The sequence below is a fragment of the Schistocerca serialis genome, chromosome 6 (genome assembly GCF_023864345.2).
Source record: "Schistocerca serialis cubense isolate TAMUIC-IGC-003099 chromosome 6, iqSchSeri2.2, whole genome shotgun sequence".
Lineage (NCBI taxonomy): Eukaryota > Metazoa > Arthropoda > Insecta > Orthoptera > Acrididae > Schistocerca > Schistocerca serialis.
The window spans coordinates 411594072-411613187 of record NC_064643.1 but is presented as its reverse complement, the minus strand read 5'-3'; the positions used below and the strand labels follow the sequence as shown (position 1 = coordinate 411613187).

The following is a 19116-nucleotide window of genomic DNA, read 5'->3' as shown; positions in this document are numbered from 1 at the left end:
GAATTTACACTTTCGTAATACGAAAATAAGCAGCATACATATTGCTGATATCAAAGGTCTTTCCAAAACTTCTCTCTCTCCAAAACTTCTCTCCTTTTTTTTCATCAAAGGCCGTTCCAAAACTTCTCTCCCCTGTTCCCATTTTTCCGGGAAGTTCTACGCCAGTGTATAAAACTTTAACAATTCAAAGGATTGATAAGTTTTACAGTTCCAAGGGAAAAATCTACGGACATCCTTCTATCACTTAGCAGAGAAAAAGTGTATTTTTGCCCGGGAAAAAGTATATTTCTAAATGGGGTACCCGGGAAAAGTTATGGATTTTTTTTTTTTTTTCCTTGTCCATGTATACACCCTGTTTAAGAAAGACATTGTATTCCTTACAATAACCTGTTTACAAAACTTAAGGAACCATCTTTCAGGGCAGAAACTACAAATACTCCTCAGGCCCTAGATTATGCAGATAAAATTGGGCTACCAACAGCTCACTGGAGACACACAAGCAGTTGAATCCTTTTTCAAGCTGATGCTGATCCTGAATCCAAATAAACATAGATGTTAATGCAGTTCTGTCTTGAGCTTCAACAACATGCAACTAAGCTTGGAAAAGCACGAATGGGGGCATTATTGAAAGAACTCCAAAAAATTTTGTCAGCACTTACAAAGATCGCACCATGTGGTGTTTTAATAAAATGTAACTGTCCTTCTCAAAGACGTAATGTGTGCAGCCCGAAGCAATTGGCTTTAGAGAGAGAATTAACCAGTGCGCACAACATGAAGGAGAGTAATAAGAGAAGAAATGAAGTTAAGCTTGTGGGAAAACTGGCACTGCTTTACTTCCTCACAATGTTGAGACAATCTCTCAAGCAGACAGATTAATATACTAGATTATGACTGCGTTTTTTAGTATGTATTAATCTTGAAACAACAGGGAACTTAAGAAACATGAAAGCAATAATATATTTCCTAATTTGCAAAATGATTTGAATATCCTTTGAAACGACACACATTTACTGCACTAACAATGTATTCACCGAGTTTCTTTCTTACTTAACTTTGGGTTGATCAGATACGACAAACATATCCATTATGGGAAAAAAACCTCTCCTAAGCATTTTTGAAACTATAACAGCAGAATTGGTACCTTTCATAGTTCAACCACGAAGCTCCAGGGACACTTGTTTTTTATAGTTTCAATTTCTTGGCATTAACTGAATGGTGTGCAACACTAGCATCCCGTTTTGCTGCACTGAGCCTCTGCACCTGGCCCCGGACTTCATCTTGTAGTTGATTGAAGAATGCAGTGGATGACTTAATGCCACGATCAGCACCAGAATCTTCCAACTGAAAACAATGAGGTATGATTATAGAAAAGTTTTTATATGTAAACATAATTCACTAGCACACAGTATACAAAACATGAGTATTCGTATGAACTAAAACAAACAATACACAACTGTTTAAAAAAATATGAGGCTGAGGTCCTATTGTTGCATGAGAAAAGAAAAGGATGAAGGAAAATAACATCTGAGGTCATTCACAAAAGAAAGGTCACTTTAAAATGTTAGATGGAGAGAGAACCATTCTCTCAGTATTGTATCCATAAAATTAATATTTTCTCCCATTGTAGTCTACTACTATTGCCCAGCTGCACTTAATTTTGGTGAATGCTAAGGGTACAGATACTTATACTTAATATATACTTTTGCCTATTGCTTTTAGTGTGGTCATGATATTCATTGCTGCTACGTGAAGCTTATTGAATTTTCATCAATATAACTGGCTTTCATACCTGACTTTCAATTTATGGAGGCAATCCTCTCAAAAGAGAAGTAACAAGATAGGTATACAAAATATTCTCAATGTCATTTATGACATGATTTAAATATCAGTAATGTGTAATGTGTACACAAGTAATTAAAAATTCTGCTGTTTAATTTCTCAAAAGAGTTATTCATATGAGAGGTGAAATAATATTTGCTTGCCTTTGAGATGTTACTGCCTCTAACCAGTACACCAGACACCTTTTGCTTCTCCACCATTCTCTGGGCACGCCTCTTCTGTGCCATCTTCTTACGACGACGTTCCCTTTTTCGGTCAGTGGCAGTCTTCTCTGCCGTGCTAGCAATGTCTCCACCTCCGCGTGGTTTTGCTGCAAAGTTTAATAAAAGTTATGTATAAAAAAATACCACAAAAATTATTTATTAAAACATTTACCCTTGCATCACAGTACAAAGTAAACATAGAATTAATAACAATATGAATTCCAGGGTATATGTAAAACTCAGATGTCCTTCAGATTTAACATGTTTGTCCAACTTTCAGACACTCAGGTAAGAAATTTAAGCTTCTGAATCAAAATAGAACTCCCATAACTAAAGGGAGATCTTGTGCAGCTCTCTGCTTGTCAAATGATTACTGTTGGTCACCCAAGAATCCATTGTGAATTAAGCATATGAGAATAAATACAAACTGCATCCAGCAGTTAATCTGTAATTTCTCCCAACAGAGTATAATATTCACACAATGGTGGCAGGAGAAAACACACATAAATGTATTGAAATGTGCAAGCTTTTGGAGCCAGTGGATCCTTTTGGAAAAAGGGTTTAAGGGAAAGGAAGAGGAATGAAGGAAAATGACTGCTAAGGTTTGTGAATGGAGGGAAGTTATATGACAGCCACCCAGAACCCCCGAGTCCGGGAAGACTTACTGGACGAGATGAAAATGAAGGAAGAAAGAAATTTTTGTGTGTGAAATCAAATCTGCACTTAACTGAAATTGTGCCAGTAGATTCTTTTTTAGTGAAAGTGAAATATAAGTTACAATTAAGGCACTGCTCTTATTTTGGGGGACGTATTAGAGTCAGTTTATGTAAAGCAAATTTCTGATTTGTATATCCAAGTGTTTCACTTTCTGAGATAAAGAGATAAATCCAGTACATTTGCTCCTAATTCCTGAAGTGCACTTTGTATTTGCTTTCTGTGTGACTTACATTTGACTTCTTCTGGTGCAAGTAAAGTTGCATCACTAGTAGCCGCAGGTGCCACCTCCTCAACAGAAACTGCTGGGAGATTTGTTACTACTTTCACTTCAGGAGCAACCTATGACAATAAAATGAAGGTAATCAAACCAACACTTAGAAACATGCACAAAGGAACAGACGACAGATCAGTTCCAAATGGCTCTGAGCACTATGGGACTTAACAACTGTGGTCATCAGTCCTCTAGAACTTAGAACTACTTAAACCTAACTAACCTAAGGACATCACACACATCCATGCCCGAGGCAGGATTCGAACCTGCAACCATAACAGTCGCGTGGTTCCGGACTGCGCGCCTAGAACTGCTAGACCACCGCGGCCGGCGACAAATCAGTTCAATGGATTGAAAACGCCTTTATTTAAATATACTGTGAATTCGATTACACTTGTATTCTTCTTCTTCTTGAATATCACAAAAAGAAGCATTCAGTCTAGCTGCTACTCTATCTACTGCTATTAAGTAACTATTTTAGCATAAAACATGATACACCAAAAGGACCAAATATGGTTAAGGGGATTATGAAATGCTCAATTTACAGTCAAAGTCTCCTTGCAGTGTGTCATTTTAACAGTCACTCATAAACACTGAGAAAAAACTTCCACATTAGTGTCGCATAATTCAAATCCTTATGCGCCTCCTCCCACTTCATTATCCACAACTGAGATTGAAATACTAGGAGCTACAAAGAAGTTTGAGCCACAGCCTTCCTTGCCGATAACTGTGATCTACATGCTCTTCCAAATTTAGCTTTTCACAATATTTCTAATCTGTGACAGTGAAATGTTGAGCCTTAATGACTGTGGTCAATACCTTCATTTATCCTAAAAGTCTGTGACCAATTACCTCACTATTCTGCATGATTCACAACTTATGTCAATGCACCCCTACTCTGTGAAGTCCCTTGAAATTGTAAACCACAGACACATACATTTTCTCACTGTAATCACAAATAACATAAGTGAAAATGTGTGTGTTGATCAGCAACTGGAGACACTATCCTCTTTACTAAAACAGTTCTCAACCTACCACTGCACACTGACCAAAAGCTGAAACTCTGAAATGGAATCACCAGTATGATCAAAAGTAGGGTACAGTAGAAGAATCTACATATAAATCTTTACAACCCACCTAACAGTGTGTGGTGGAAGATGCTCTGTGTATCAGTGTTGTTTTGCCCTTTTCTGTTTCAACCGTAAAAGATTCACACAGGAAGAATGATAGTTTGAAAGCGTCCATGCAAGTTCGAATCTCTATAATTTTACCTTCATGATCTTTTCATTAAATATACATAGGAGGAGACTAGTATAGTTTCTTGCTCCAGTTCTCTTTAGTGGCAGTGAAATGCTTTGCTTCTGATGGAAACTGAACCATCTGGGTGAAAAAGAAGCATCTATTTACACCCATTTACACCAAAAAGCAATATCATCTACATTCAGTGTATTCACGTTAACAGTATCGCAAAAAGGTTACACAAAGCAAACTGTCATTGTAATGAAAAAAAATTTAAAAAAAATCACTTATTACATTTTCTATTACACTTTGAATCACTTATGAGTTGTGAACAAAAAGTAAAAGGAATTTCTTAATTTTGCAGGTTTTATTCAAACTATTTTCAATTTTTTTATCTTATTGGTACACATGTTCCTAATGTACATTTGCATTCTAGCTGTTCTGAATATTTAATTTATTGTTGACAGTCAAAAAGGTTACATATGTTTTTGACTGCTCTGCAAATTTTTACTTTTGAAAAAGATGGATCAAAAGATCTGCATTAAATTTTGCTTGGAAAATGAAATAAAGTGCAGCACTGAATCTGAAATGTTGGCTGTAGTTTTTGGTGAATCTACTATGAATAAGACAAGAGTTTACAACTGGTATAAATGTTTCAAAGAGGGTCACATGAAGACACTGAAGATGATGCCCTGGCACATCAGTTACTGATGACAATGTGAAACAAGTAAAGAAAATGGTTCCGAAAAATTGCCAAATCATTATCACTATCAGAGATTGCTGATGATGTCAGCATATCCTTTCGCTCATGCCAAGCAATTTTTTTTTTTTTTTCAGATATTTTGGGCATAAAACTTGTGGCAGAAAAGTTCTTTCTAAAATTGTTGAATTGCTGAATGAAGTCGTCAATGATCCAGAACTTCTAAAGAAAGATATAACAGATGATGAAACATGGGTATACAGGCATGATGTTGAAAACAAATCCCAATCGTCCCAATGAAAATTGCCCAGAGAGCCAAGACCAAAAAATATTCAACAAGTTCGATCACACGTGAAGGTTCTCCTCACTGTTTTCTTTGATTACAATAGCATAGGGCATCACGAGTTCCTGACTTCTGGTTGTATGGTCAATAACACGCTGAAGTTATGCGCCATTTGCGTGAAACAATCTGAAGAAAATGACTAGAATTGTGATAAAACCACTAGTGGAAATTACATCACAATAATACAATAATGCTCCTGCTCACATCTCAATACTTGTTCATGATTTTTTGGCAAAAAAATGAAACTGTTAACGTTGCCTCAGCCACCATATTTGCTGGATATGGCCCCCTACAACTTCTTTCTATACCCGAGGCTGAAAAGAACCATGAAAGGATGTTGTTTTGCCACCACTGATGAGATAAAAACAGAACTACTGAAGAAGCTGAACACCATAATGAAAAGTGTGATTCCAAGACTAGAAAAAGTGTTTGCACAAGTGTATTATATCTCAGGGAGATTACTTTTAAGAAGACAAAGTTGTTGATGGAAAAAAAAGATTCTTTGAGAAAAACAATAATTCCTCTCACTTTTTGATCACACCTCATATGCTTAGATTTAACTGTGCATTTAATTCGGAACAATGAGAAGTTTTGTGTATTTTCATTCGTGCTTCCATTTGACATAAATATTGAAACTATGTTGGTGTTGTAATATGCACATTCTTTCAGATAGAATGGTGTCCTTTGCTACACACCAAGATTTTCAGTTTTCTTACCAGACTAAATCCAAACTTCTATTTCATTTCTTAGTGGGCTTATAGTTGCATATACTTTACTTCATTAATTTATTACTCTTATAATAGCTGGATCTCATTGGTCCACTGCCTTGAGGCCAGCTAGAATGAGAGGCATTTCTACTGGCATACGTCTGTGTAGTGTGTACACACAGTGATCTGAACTGTTACAGGATGTGACACACCTATACTGACAGCAGACATAAATGAATACGAAGTATAAATATGAACAAATCTGGTCATTTTATTCGGATCTCTTAGCGCAAGTGGCACATAACTTCCAGTAGTATTCCTTACCAAGAGACCAATGTGCTCATATTTTAAAAGTTACGGCTTTGCAGATAACATATTCTTCTTGTTAACTGAAGGGGATAGTTGGAAAAGAAAAGCTAATTAGATATCATAGTGAGAAGAATATTAGTACTAACTAGCAGTACGTGAAATGGAAGTGCCTTTGTCCTCTGTCCACGGCAGAACCCTTTCTTTCATAGATACAAGGAAACATCAATTTATTGGCAGTTGCTGTGGTTTTTGTACCCTTTGTAGAGAAACCATATTTTTTCCATATTTCCCTATTTTCTTGTAGGAATTTGGTCCACAAGGAAATGTTAATGTCAATACTAGTCGAAACACTAAAGGAAACAGAACATCCTCTAACAATCTTCCACTATGAGAGTATTAAGTATGCTTCCATTCTGAAAACATAAATGTTCATAGTCTTATGAACCAGCTGATCACTTCAAAATTTCAGAACAGTTCCCGAATAACATACCAAATTAAATATACAAGATTATGTTACTACAATTTTGCCTACCGGAAACCTCTCAATGGTACATTCCAAATGAGGAGATACCTCACTAGCATACTAGAAAGCCTTTGAACACATTTGAAACCACCCAGTGGTGCTATGTCCTTTTATGGACTTGTGCAAGTAAAAACAATAAGTATGACAACAGAGCTTGAAAAAAAATGCAACCCTAAAATTAAATTTATGTTCTCACAATGGCTCCATCAGTCAGCTTGAAGTGAATCAACACGCAGTGTACTGTAGCCTCTAATACTTTATAGATCACAGCCCACTTTATGCTGTCACTCTCTTGCTTTATATACCTATGACCCTTTGTATCCTGACAAATGCCACTAGAACTTTGTAGCATTCAGAAAAACAAGTCACCTTTTGTACTATACCAATATACAGGCTCACACAGCAGTAAGAACTGGAGATGAAATAGAACAGATGCCTCACTTACTATACTCACTTCAACGGAAACATGCAACATTTCATTCCAAAGAGATAAAAAGTGGAGCAATGGCAAAATTTTTCCTTTGGAGGAAGAGTACTTAACACCCTACACCACTGTATTGAATGTAATGCCATAAGTAGTGAAGACTAATGTCTTTGCTGATGTTTCCAAAGAACAGAAAGAAATTAAGGGTTCAACATACTGACAGAAATATTCCTGCAGAATTGAGAAGCAGTTAAATGTTCACCATGAGACCTACCCGACAAAACAGAGAAATTAGAAGAAGATTTAGGAAAGGCAATGCATAGCTACAATTTCAGGGACATATGAAATAATACACACTGTGAAATACATCATGGAGGCACTTCACATGAAAAGTGGTACAATCATTTGATTGACACACACTCACAAAAACAGTAAGCAGTAATGTTGCATAGCAGAATTCGTGTACAAAACAAACTGTTAACATGCAACAACAAACCCTCACCATTTTAGGAGTGTAATGAAAGTTTGATAATGCATCAAGCTTGGAAAATAAATTTGCCATGAGGGTGCGGATTTCACGATGTTCTGCAGGCTCTTCTTCTGGCTTCTCCTGCCCAGGTGCTGCATCGTTAGATGTTTTTTCTTTCTGCTTTAGGTACTCCTGCACAGAAAATTGGATTGAAAATGAACACACATATCTAAAGTAAACTGAATATTAAATTAAATGAACTGATTTTTCTTTGCACGTCATCTTGTGGATAATAATGACTTTTTGTTTCCTCAATAGTAGCAGCTCAGCTTGATTACTCTCTGTGGCACACAAATCATAAACTTAATAAGGTAATATGCTTCAACAAATGAATATAAAATGAAAGACTTAGTTGCAGAAACTGATTAAAAGAATAAATACTGTTTCCTTATGCTATGAGGGAACTTCAAAAAGTAAGTTACACATTATTAAGGCATGCCAAGTAATTTTTATTGGATGCTACATTACACTTCCAAGTGACACAGAGACATGACAGTTTTTCATAGTCAAAGTCTATAAACAAGGAGTCAGAAATTCTATGAACTGCTCAATTTCTCAGTGATAGAAATCTGCTCCTTCATCAAAGAAACATTTGAGAACTGCTACATGAATGGTCTCATTACAGAAAAAATCTCCCCCCCCCCCCCCCTCCCCCAGATGTCCTTTCAGTTTGGCAAACAGATGGATATTTCATGTTGCAAGATCTGGACTTAACGATCAGCATTATCCATGTTTGTGTGGCCTTGGTCAAATTATTGACACCATTTCTCTATGACTGGACACGAAACTGCATTACCAGAATTTCGTGGTGAATCTGAATGTAATTTAGGCATTTTACCCACAAGAACCATACTTCAACTTTGGAGTGTTTCAAGTTGCTGCACTATGTCACTTGCACATGTGATGCACTTATCATTCATATCACAACAGAACTGTGTCATCAGCAGGAAAGTGAAACCATGTAATCTCTTCTGACAATGTGCCATTCTTGTTACAATATGATCTCAGTGTGGGACAATATGTAACTTTCTCTCTGTACTGACTATGTATTATTTCTGCTCTTGTTGTTAAGGTCCTCAGTCTGAAGGCTGGTTTGATGCAGTTCTCTCAGCTAGTGTGTACGGTGCAAGTCTCTTCATTTCTGCAAAACTACTGTAACCTACATCCACTTGAACATGCTTACTGTAGTCAAGTCTCCTTCTCCCTCTACACATTTTATCCTCAGGATGTGAACCTCAGCATGTGCCCTATCAGTCTATTCCTTCTTTTAATCAAATTGTGCCATAAATTTCTTTCATCCACAACTCCTCATCAGTCAGCTGATCTATTCACCTATTCTTCAGCTTTCTCAAGTGGCACCACATTTCGAAGTTCCTTTTCTCTACTTGCCTGTGCAGTTGCCATCCATGATTCACTTCCATATACATTTAAATTCCAGGCAAATAGTTTTAGTAAAAAACTTTTCTTGCTATTGCCAGTCTGCATTTTACACCCTCTCTATTTTGGCCATTACTGATTATTTTGCTGCTCAAATCTCAAAACTCATCACCCACTTTTAGTGTTCCTAATATAATTCTCTCACTACTACTTGATTTAATTTTGTTGATGTTCATCTTATATTCTTTTTTCAAGACATTATTCCTTCCACTCAAGTCATCTTCCCAAGTCGTTTGCTGTCACTGACAAATTACAATGTTATTGACAAACCTTAATGTTTCTATTTTTCCTTCCTAAACTTTAATTCAACCTGTATATTTCTCCTTGCTTTCCCTTGCTATTTTCTCAGTGTAGAAATTGAGTACCTTTGGGAAACCCTAACTCATTCCCTTCTCGACTACCACATATGTTCAGTAATTATGCAGGTAAATGGTTTAATAACAGAAAACAGTGCACTATATTTCTTCCTATTGCATTCAACAACCTTAAAGTAGATTGAAAATGCAGCATAAATGTTAGAACGGCTTTAGAACGATACAGTTTTGACACAGATAAATTTTTCAGAGGGGAAATAAGTTTTTCAACCAATTAACTTGCTCATTGTAATACATTCATAATATGGTATTATTGTAACTTATGGTATTATTGTAACTAGTAAGATGAAGTTCTAAGCAATTCATCTTGGCAAGAACAACTCTGAAACACTGTAACTTTTCATGTATATGAAGTCTGTTAATGGAGAAAGAAGCAAAAGAGGGGACTGCCTACAGAGTCAAGTGGTATAAACCAAAAGTCAATGGCAAAATATAGTTGGTAGCCTGTAGAATTGACAAAAAAGGACTCTTGTTAGCACTGGCACTGAAAATATTATTCAGAATATGTCTTTTGTGGCCAGAGCTTCAATATTTTCACATGTCAATCTCACATGCCCCTGCTACATACAGGATACGCTGCAGTGAACACCTCAGCAGTGCTGACAGTAAAATTATGTATCTTTCTGTAAATAGTGAACATATCTAGAGGACTATCCTAATATCAATGTAAACTCATATGTTGTTAATATTCTAATGGGAGTCCAGCATATGCCTAGAATTAATAAGAAAAAATACAACATTGAACATAGGTGAATATGTACAATATATAATTTTTCAAGTTCAAGTGATACAGTCTAAAAGATAAACCACAAACTACTCACTAATTTATCTGATACTCAGGAAATAGGCCTACAACTACACACACCTGCTCATACACCTCAGCAAGACTCAGTTTGCTCTTTTCCTGATCCAGGATGAGTCTCTTTCTATATTCATGAGGAGATTCTACTGGTTTCTGCTTCCTCACTACATCATCCCAAGCACGGTCTTTAATTCTTTGTCTAATTATGTCCTCCAATTTCAGAGTGGTCTTCTCAGTTCGCACAGGAGCTGCAGACAATAGATAAACAGGGCTGCAACATTTGTTTACAACAAAATACAGTACATGAAATAATAGCTTCCCTTTGTGTGAACTTATAAGTCGACACAGGTTGCACACTAAATGAATTCAAAAGCACCTCCAACAATAAGACATCAGATATCTCAAAAAGCAACAACTATGTCACTGGAGGGCAATTCTGCTGAATCCCTCATCGTCAGAATTTCTGTTGCTTGTAAGTAAATAAATTAAACACGACGATTTGTAGTACTATATTGACTAATGATGTTGGTCCTGACAGTTCATGCTAATTTTAATCACACACTGTGCAATTCTGTCTACCAGTTCATGCTAATTTTAATCACACACTGTGCAATTCTGTCTACAAATGGGAGAAGAGAAAGTTTCCTGCCTATAAGACTCCAAACATGTCAAACTTTCTTTTGTTACTGCCACAGTCTCCATGTCATATATGCAGTGGACACAGCACAATTTTTCACAGTTTATCTCAAATATCAGTTACTCAAATATTTTCAACAAGGTTTAGTAAGAACGTCATGCCTCTTCTAACAATTCCCATTCAATTTCGTTGAACATCTCAGATACACTTTCATAGCACTATACCACAGCTTCTTACAGTCCCACAAATATAAATCAGAAATCTTTAAATTACTGCTGTCATAGCAGCTTGATAGAGGCTCCACATACTTGAGCAGCACTTTAAAATACATCACACTGGCATCATGAAAGAATTTTTCTTTAAGGATGCACTGTATACTCCCACAACACCCCCTTGAATATAAGTTTTGCACTTTTTTCCTTACTTCTGGTTTTACATGTTTGTTACATTTCACATCACTTAGTAGTTTTAGTACCCCTGCAGTTACATGAACACTATTCATAGCAAATGACACATTAAAGGAAAGCAGTGCTATGACTAAGATCAAAAACCACTGAAGTCTGAATTTCATACTTGAATGGAAGTGTTACAAATATAATGTTCACAGTTTTTACTTCAACAACATTTGAGAAAAGTGAAAGATCAAGTCCCACGCAGAGTGTGAGAAAAAAGTTTTCAGTCAGTGAGAACAGTCCAAACAGATCTGGTGCAATAACAGCACGTTGTATACAGAAAACAATGTATGGAGTGCCGTGCTGGGGCAGGCAAATATTGTATCGGTGTGAGCCAGGAGATAACGGCACGGGGATGATCAATGCCAGTTGGACCACTAACAGGCAGCAGCCATGGTGACTCATGGCTAGACGGTATAATGGTACAGTCTCCCCCAGGACTCATATGAAATGCCCAATACCACCTGTTTTACATGCATCCGGATAGTTTTCAGACAATTCAGTGCTTCCTAAGACCTTGTATGTGTGTCTTTATATGTACCATTCTGTCCTATTTGATAAAAAAAACTCGATATTCGTTGTGAAGGGGCGTGGAATATTCTGGAAGGACGTGTGTTGTCGTAATTATCGATGAATTGTTGTCACTGATAAAATTATGTACATATACTAAATTAAGTAACTAATCAAGAAATTGAAGTAATAAGTCCTCAGCAATAAATAACTAGAGACTGCAGAGATGTTAGCACAAAAAAATCAATGCTTCTAATTAAAAAAATGGTAATCTAAAAATCCAGTAACAGAAGACCTCACTATCTTGAGAAACGGCTTAAAAGTTATTCCCAAGCAAAGTATTTTCATTTGTTATTTATTTTTATGTCTTCCTCTGTAATTAATGTTCTTTGTAATTACATTTATAATTAACTCTCCAATTGTTTACATCTCACAGTTTTCCAATTTCCAAAATTTAAGGCCTTATTTGTGCATTCTATTTAATTGGATAAAGCATGAGCTCTGTACTACCATTACATGTTGGTAACCAAATCCAAACTGTAATTAATTACATAACTAAAATAATACAAGAGACATTATTGTAATTAAAGTTCAGAATGATTTTATTATGGAAAACTAAAGATATTACTTTAAAAGATATTGTATTTTATACCTTATTCAGCTGCAATATCAGTTTCTTTATGTTTTGTAAAATTTAATAGTAACATCAAAATTGTATGAAATTAATAATGCTTTATTTTGGAAGTTATTGTTAAAATTCTACATAAAGCAATGCAGCGAGTTAGCTGTTGAGTAATTGTTTTGTCAGTCAGTTTTTGAAGTTACTTTTGGAAGTCAAAGATATCAGTGAAACCTGTCCGTGTTTTGTTTACATGACGAGTGTGCAGTTCGAATGTCAATTAATGTGAATAAATTTTGTGAAGCATGAAAATTTCCCATTCATTCATCAATGGACCAGACAGAAGAAACTTCAGTTAAGTAACATTCAACATGAATTGTTACATTTGGTGGAGTTGAGCTAGGATCGATGTTTGATATGTGGAAATATGTTGAACAAGTGACTGTTTCAGGTGAACGTAAGATGAATGCCAAGCATAAATTTTGTGTTATGGACGCACAGAACAAATGGATGTTGCCACATGGAAAGAGTTGGTGTGGATAAAAAGGACCAAATTCTCGGACAGCACCATCATCAACCATCATATGAGTAACACTTTATCTTTTTAATTAAATAGTTTTGTGACAGTGACAAACATTTGTGTGGGAAGTTTTTATATTTTGAAATTTACCATGGGCAATAATGACAAGGAAAAAATGAGTGAGGAACCAATTGAAAACACTTCGGACCTAGGAGCAAGTATCGGTGAACTGTCGATCAGTAGTAATCAAAATGTAGATCGAAGCTTTTGTGGAGAGGGTTCCAGTGAAAATGTTAACACGAGTACCCCAACTGCACAGGGAAGAGTAAGTGGAGATGATTTGTTAATGTTATTAATGCATCCTATGAAAGAAGCGAAGGAACAGATGGGACAGAGGGGACAGATTGGACAGATTAGACAAGAAGCGAAGGAACAGATGAGACAGATTAGGCAAGAAGTGAAGGAACAGATGGGACAGATTAAGCAGGATACTAGTAAAATAAGGGAAATCCTGGTTGGTTTGGAAGCATTAAAAATTACTGTTGACACAGGGTAAGGTGGACTCAATACAGGTGTAGGAGCAGTAGAAAGAAGGTTAGAAATATTAGAAACTAATTTCACACAAGAGCTGTCAAAAAAAGAGGAGAGATTCGAAACACTAGATAAGCATGTAGAAGTAGAAAATTCTGAACTTAAAGTAGAGGTTGTCCACACTAGGAGAATCTTAAAATAAAAAGTAGAAACATACCAAAGGAACTCTGAGCTGACATTTACAGACATTACCAATCAAATAAGTAATGTAGAATTGAAGTGTGATGAAAAAATAGGTTTGTGTAAAAATAATGTTTTAGATTTAAGTAGGAAAGTTGTAGAACTACAAGAGGGTGTAGCTCAAAGAAATTTTGTTAGAAATATTAATTGTGTAAGGGTGGCATACCTTTAAAATGCTTTCCAGGAGATGGTAAATTGCATCCTCTTGATTTTTTACAGCATTGTCAAGATAATTTTAGTAATGACATGTTGTTGTTGTGGTCTTTAGTCCTGAGACTGGTTTGATGCAGCTCTCAATGCTACTCTATCCTGTGCAAGCTTCTTCATGTCCCAGTACCTACTGCAGCCTACATCCTTCTGAATCTGCTTAGTATATTCATCTCTTGGTCTCCCTCTACGATTTTTACCCTCCATGCAGCCCTCCAATACTAAATTGGTGATCCCTTGATGTCTCAGAACATGTCCTACCAACCGATCCCTTCTTCTAGTCAAGTTGTGCCACAAGCTCCTATTCTCCCCAATTCTATTCAATACCTCCTCATTAGTTACGTGATCTACCCATCTAATCTTCAGCATTCTTCTCTAGCACCACATTTCGAAAGCTTCTATTCTCTTCTTGTCTAAACTATTTATTGTCCACGTTTCACTTCCATACATGGCTACACTCCATACAAATACTTTCAGAAACGACTTCCTGACATTTAAATCTATACTCGATGTTAACAAATTTTTCTTCTTCAGAAACGCTTTCCTTCCCATTGCCAGTCTACATTTTATATCCTCTCTACTTCGACCATCATCAGTTAGTTTGCTCCCCAAATAGCAAAACTCCTTTACTACTTTAAGTGTCTCATTTCCTAATCTAATTCCCTCAGCATCACCCGATTTAATTTGACTACATTCCATTATCCTCGTTTTGCTTTTGTTGATGTTCATCTGATACCCTCCTATCAAGACACTGTCCATTCCGTTCAATTGCTCTTCCAAGTCCTTTGCCGTCTCTGACAGAATTACAATGTCATCGGCGAACCTCAAAGCTTTTATTTCTTCTCCATGGATTTTAATACCTACTCCGAACTTTTCTTTTGTTTCCTTTATTGCTTGCTCAATATACAGATTGAATAACATCGGGGATAGGCTACAACCCTGTCTCACTCCCTTCCCAACCACTGCTTCCCTTTCATACCCCTCGACTCTTATAACTGCCATCTGCTTCTGTATAAATTGTAAATAGCCTTTCGCTCCTTGTATCTTACCCCTGCCACCTTCAGAATTTGAAAGAGAGTATTCCAATCAACATTGTCAAAAGCTTTCTCCACGTCTACAAATGCTAGAAACGTAGGTTTGCCTTTCCTTAATCTTTCTTCTAAGATAAGTCGTAGGGTCAGTATTGCCTCATTTGTTCCAACATTTCTACGGAATCCAAACTGATCTTCTATCAGTTTTTCCATTCGTCTGTAAAGAATTCACGTTAGTATTTTGCAGCTGTGACTTATTAAACTGATAGTTCGGTAATTTTCACATCTGTCAACACCTGCTTTGTTTGGGATTGGAATTATTATATTCTTCTTGAAGTCTGAGGGTATTTCGCCTGACTCATACATCTTGCTCACCAGATGGTAGAGTTTTGTCAGGACTGGCTCTCCCAAGGCTGTCAGTAGTTCTAATGGAATGTTGTCTACTCCGGGGGCCTTGCTTCGACTCAGGTCCTTCAGCGCTCCGTCAAACTCTTCAAGCAGTATCATATCTCCCATCTCATCTTCATCTACATCCTCTTCCGTTTCCATAATATTGTCCTCAAGTACATCGCCCCTGTATAGACCCTCTATATACTCCTTCCACCTTACTGCTTTCCCTTCTTTGCTTAGAACTGGGTTTCCATCAAAGCTCTTGATATTCATGCAAGTGGTTCTCCTTACTCCAAAGGTCTCTTTAATTTTCCTGTAAGCAGTATCTATCTTACCCCTAGTGAGATTAGCCTCTACATCCTTACATTTGTCCTCTAGCCATCCCTGCTTAGCCATTTTGCACTTCCTGTCGATCTCATTTTTGAGACGTTTGTATTCCTTCTTGCCTGCTTCATTTACTGCATTTTTATATTTTCTCCTTTCATCTACATCTACATCTACATCTATACTCCGCGAGCCACCTTACGGTGTGTGGCGGAGGGTACTTATTGTACCACTATCTGATCCCCCCTTCCCTGTTCCATTCACGAATTGTGCGTGGAAAGAACGACTGCTTGTAAGTCTCCGTATTTGCTCTAATTTCTCGGATCTTTTCGTTGTGATCATTACGCGAGATATATGTGGGCGGTAGTAATATGTTGCCCATCTCTTCCCGGAATGTGCTCTCTCGTAATTTCAATAATAAACCTCTCCGTATTGCGTAACGCCTTTCTTGAAGTGTCCGCCACTGGAGCTTGTTCAGCATCTCCGTAACGCTCTCGCGCTGACTAAATGTCCCCATGACGAATCGCGCTGCTTTTCGCTGGATCATGTCTATCTCTTCTATTAATCCAACCTGGTAAGGGTCCCATACTGATGAGCAATACTCAAGAATCGGACGAACAAGCGTTTTGTAAGCTACTTCTTTCGTCGATGAGTCACATTTTCTTAGAATTCTTCCTATGAATCTCAACCTGGCGCCTGCTTTTCCCACTATTTGTTTTATGTGATCATTCCACTTCAGATCGCTCCGGATAGTAACTCCTAAGTATTTTACGGTCGTTACCGCTTCCAATGATTTACCACCTATGGCATAATCGTACTGGAATGGATTTCTGCCCCTATGTATGCGCATTATATTACATTTATCTACGTTTAGGGAAAGCTGCCAGCTGTCGCACCATGCATTAATCCTCTGCAGGTCATCAATTAAATTCAATATTTCTTCTGTTACCCAAGGGTTTCTACTAGCCCTCGTCATTTTACCTATTTGATCCTCTGCTGCCATCACTATTTCACCCCTCAAAGCTACCCATTCTTCTTCTACTGTATTTCTCTCCTCCAGTCCTGTCAATTGTTCCCTTATGCTGTCCCTGAAACTCTCTACAACGTCTGGTTCTTTCAGTTTGTCCAGGTCCCATCTCCTTAAATTCCCGCCTTTTTGCAGTTTCTTCAGTTTTAATCTACAGTTCATAACCAATAGATTTTGGTCAGAGTCCACATCTGCCCCTGGAAATGTCTTCCATTTAAAACCTGGTTCCTAAATCTCTGTCTTACCATTATATAATCTATCTGATACCTTTTAGTATCTCCAGGGCTCTTCCACGTATACAACCTTCTTTCATGATTCTTGAACCAAGTGTTGGCTATGATTAAGTTATGCTCTGCGCAAAATTCTACCAGGCGGCTTCCTCTTTCATTTCTTAGCCCCAATCCATATTCACTTACTATGTTTCCTTCTCTCCCTTTTCCTACTCTCGAATTCCAGTCACCCATGACTATTAAATTTTCGTCTCCCTTCTGTACCTGAATAATTTCTTTTATCTTATCATACATTTCATCAATTTCTTCGTCATCTGCAGAGCTAGTTGGCATATAAACTTGTACTACTGTAGTAGGAGTGGGCTTCATGTCTATCTTGGCCACAATAATGCGTTCACTATGCTGTTGGTAGTAGCTTACCCGCACTCAAATTTTTTTATTCATTATTTAACCTACACCTGCATTTCCCCTATTTGATTTCGTATTAATAGCCCTGTATTCGCCTGACCAAAAGTCTTGTTCCTCCTGCCACCGAACTTCACTAATTCCCACTATATCTAACTTTAACCTATCCATTTCCCTTTTTAAATTTTCTAACCTACCTGCCCGATTAAGGGATCTGACATTCCACGCTCCGATCCGTAGAACGCCAGTTTTCTTTCTCCTGATAACGACATCCTCTTGAGTAGTCCCCGCCCAGAGATCCGAATGGGGGACTATTTTACCTTCGGAATATTTTACCCAAGAGGACGCCATCATCATTTAATCATACAGTAAAGCTGCATGCCCTTGGGAAAAATTATGGCTGTAGTTTCACCTTGCTTTCAGCCGTTCGCACTACCAGAACAGCAAGGCCATTTTGGTTAGTGTTACAAGGCCAGATCAGTCAATCATCCAGACTGTTGCCCCTGCAACTACTGAAAAGGCTGCTGCCCCTCTTCAGGAACCACACGTTTGTCTGGCCTCTCAACAGATACCCCTCCATTGTGGTTGCACCTACGGTACGGCTATCTGTATCGTTGAGGCACGCAAGCCTCCCCACCAACAGCAAGGTCCATGGTTCATAGGGAGGAGTAATGACATGACAATGTTACAATTAAATTTGTTAACAGATTTTCGGATGGAGAAGCAATCTCATGGGCCAATCAGAATGTTAATTGTACCATGTCATATGATGAATTTGAAAGAAAGTTCTTAAATAAGTTTTGGTCAAAATCTGAGCAAGCTAGGATTAAGAGTGAGTTTTTGAATGGTCGAATGTATGGGGAAGGTGATGGTAGCTTGAAGTGTTCTTGTGAAAACCAATTGAGGAAATTAGTACACTTAAACAAACCTTTTGACGAACTAATACAAATAGATGCCTTAAAAATGAGATTGCCAAAGAGTACAGTGGGAGTTGATTTACGGACCAGATGACTCCGTAGTTCAGTTCCTGAGGTATGAAAATAAGTTGGATAGAGCCTTTGAGAGAAATGAGAGGTTTAGTAATGGCAGATTTGGCAATCCACCATCAGGGGGGGTGAGGGGGGGGGGGTTGTCATCAGAGCAGGGGTGACAATGAAAATCAGAATAATAATAATAATAATAATAATAATAATAATAATAATAATAGTGGTTACAATAAAAGTGAATATAGATGGATCAACCGTAGAAATGGAAATGGAAACAGAGGATATGACAACAGGGAGAGACCTTGGGAGAATAATGACAGACAATTGGATAATCACCAATCAAGACCAGACAAATTTAAACTGAATGACTCCTCACAAGGAGCCTGTCAGTTTCAGGTGAGAAATAAGTACCAAAATCAGGTTAAACATTACTGACCTAGAAACATCGAAAATAATACAGAAGACAGAGTAATCGAAGATACTGGAGTGGAAATGAGAGAACTAATGTAAGAAGAGCACATCAGATTAGCAAATTACAGTCTGATAGTAAATTCTGGAAAAGTATGAATGATAGTGCGGAAGATAGAATT

The 19116-nt window shown here is 37.3% G+C and overlaps 1 protein-coding gene across 1 annotated transcript in view; it reads right to left on the bottom strand.

The window, feature by feature from the left end:
• LOC126484211 (U3 small nucleolar ribonucleoprotein protein MPP10) overlaps window positions 1-19116 on the bottom strand; it is a 90273-nt gene that overhangs the window by 28781 nt on the left and 42376 nt on the right. The window contains exons 6-10 of the mRNA XM_050107623.1: window positions 10481-10665; window positions 7778-7936; window positions 2990-3098; window positions 1983-2149; window positions 1142-1341 (exon numbers count right to left, since the gene is read on the bottom strand). Coding sequence (XP_049963580.1) covers window positions 1183-1341; window positions 1983-2149; window positions 2990-3098; window positions 7778-7936; window positions 10481-10665 — 779 coding nt within the window. The 3' untranslated portion in view covers window positions 1142-1182. The remainder of the gene's footprint in view (window positions 1-1141; window positions 1342-1982; window positions 2150-2989; window positions 3099-7777; window positions 7937-10480; window positions 10666-19116) is intronic.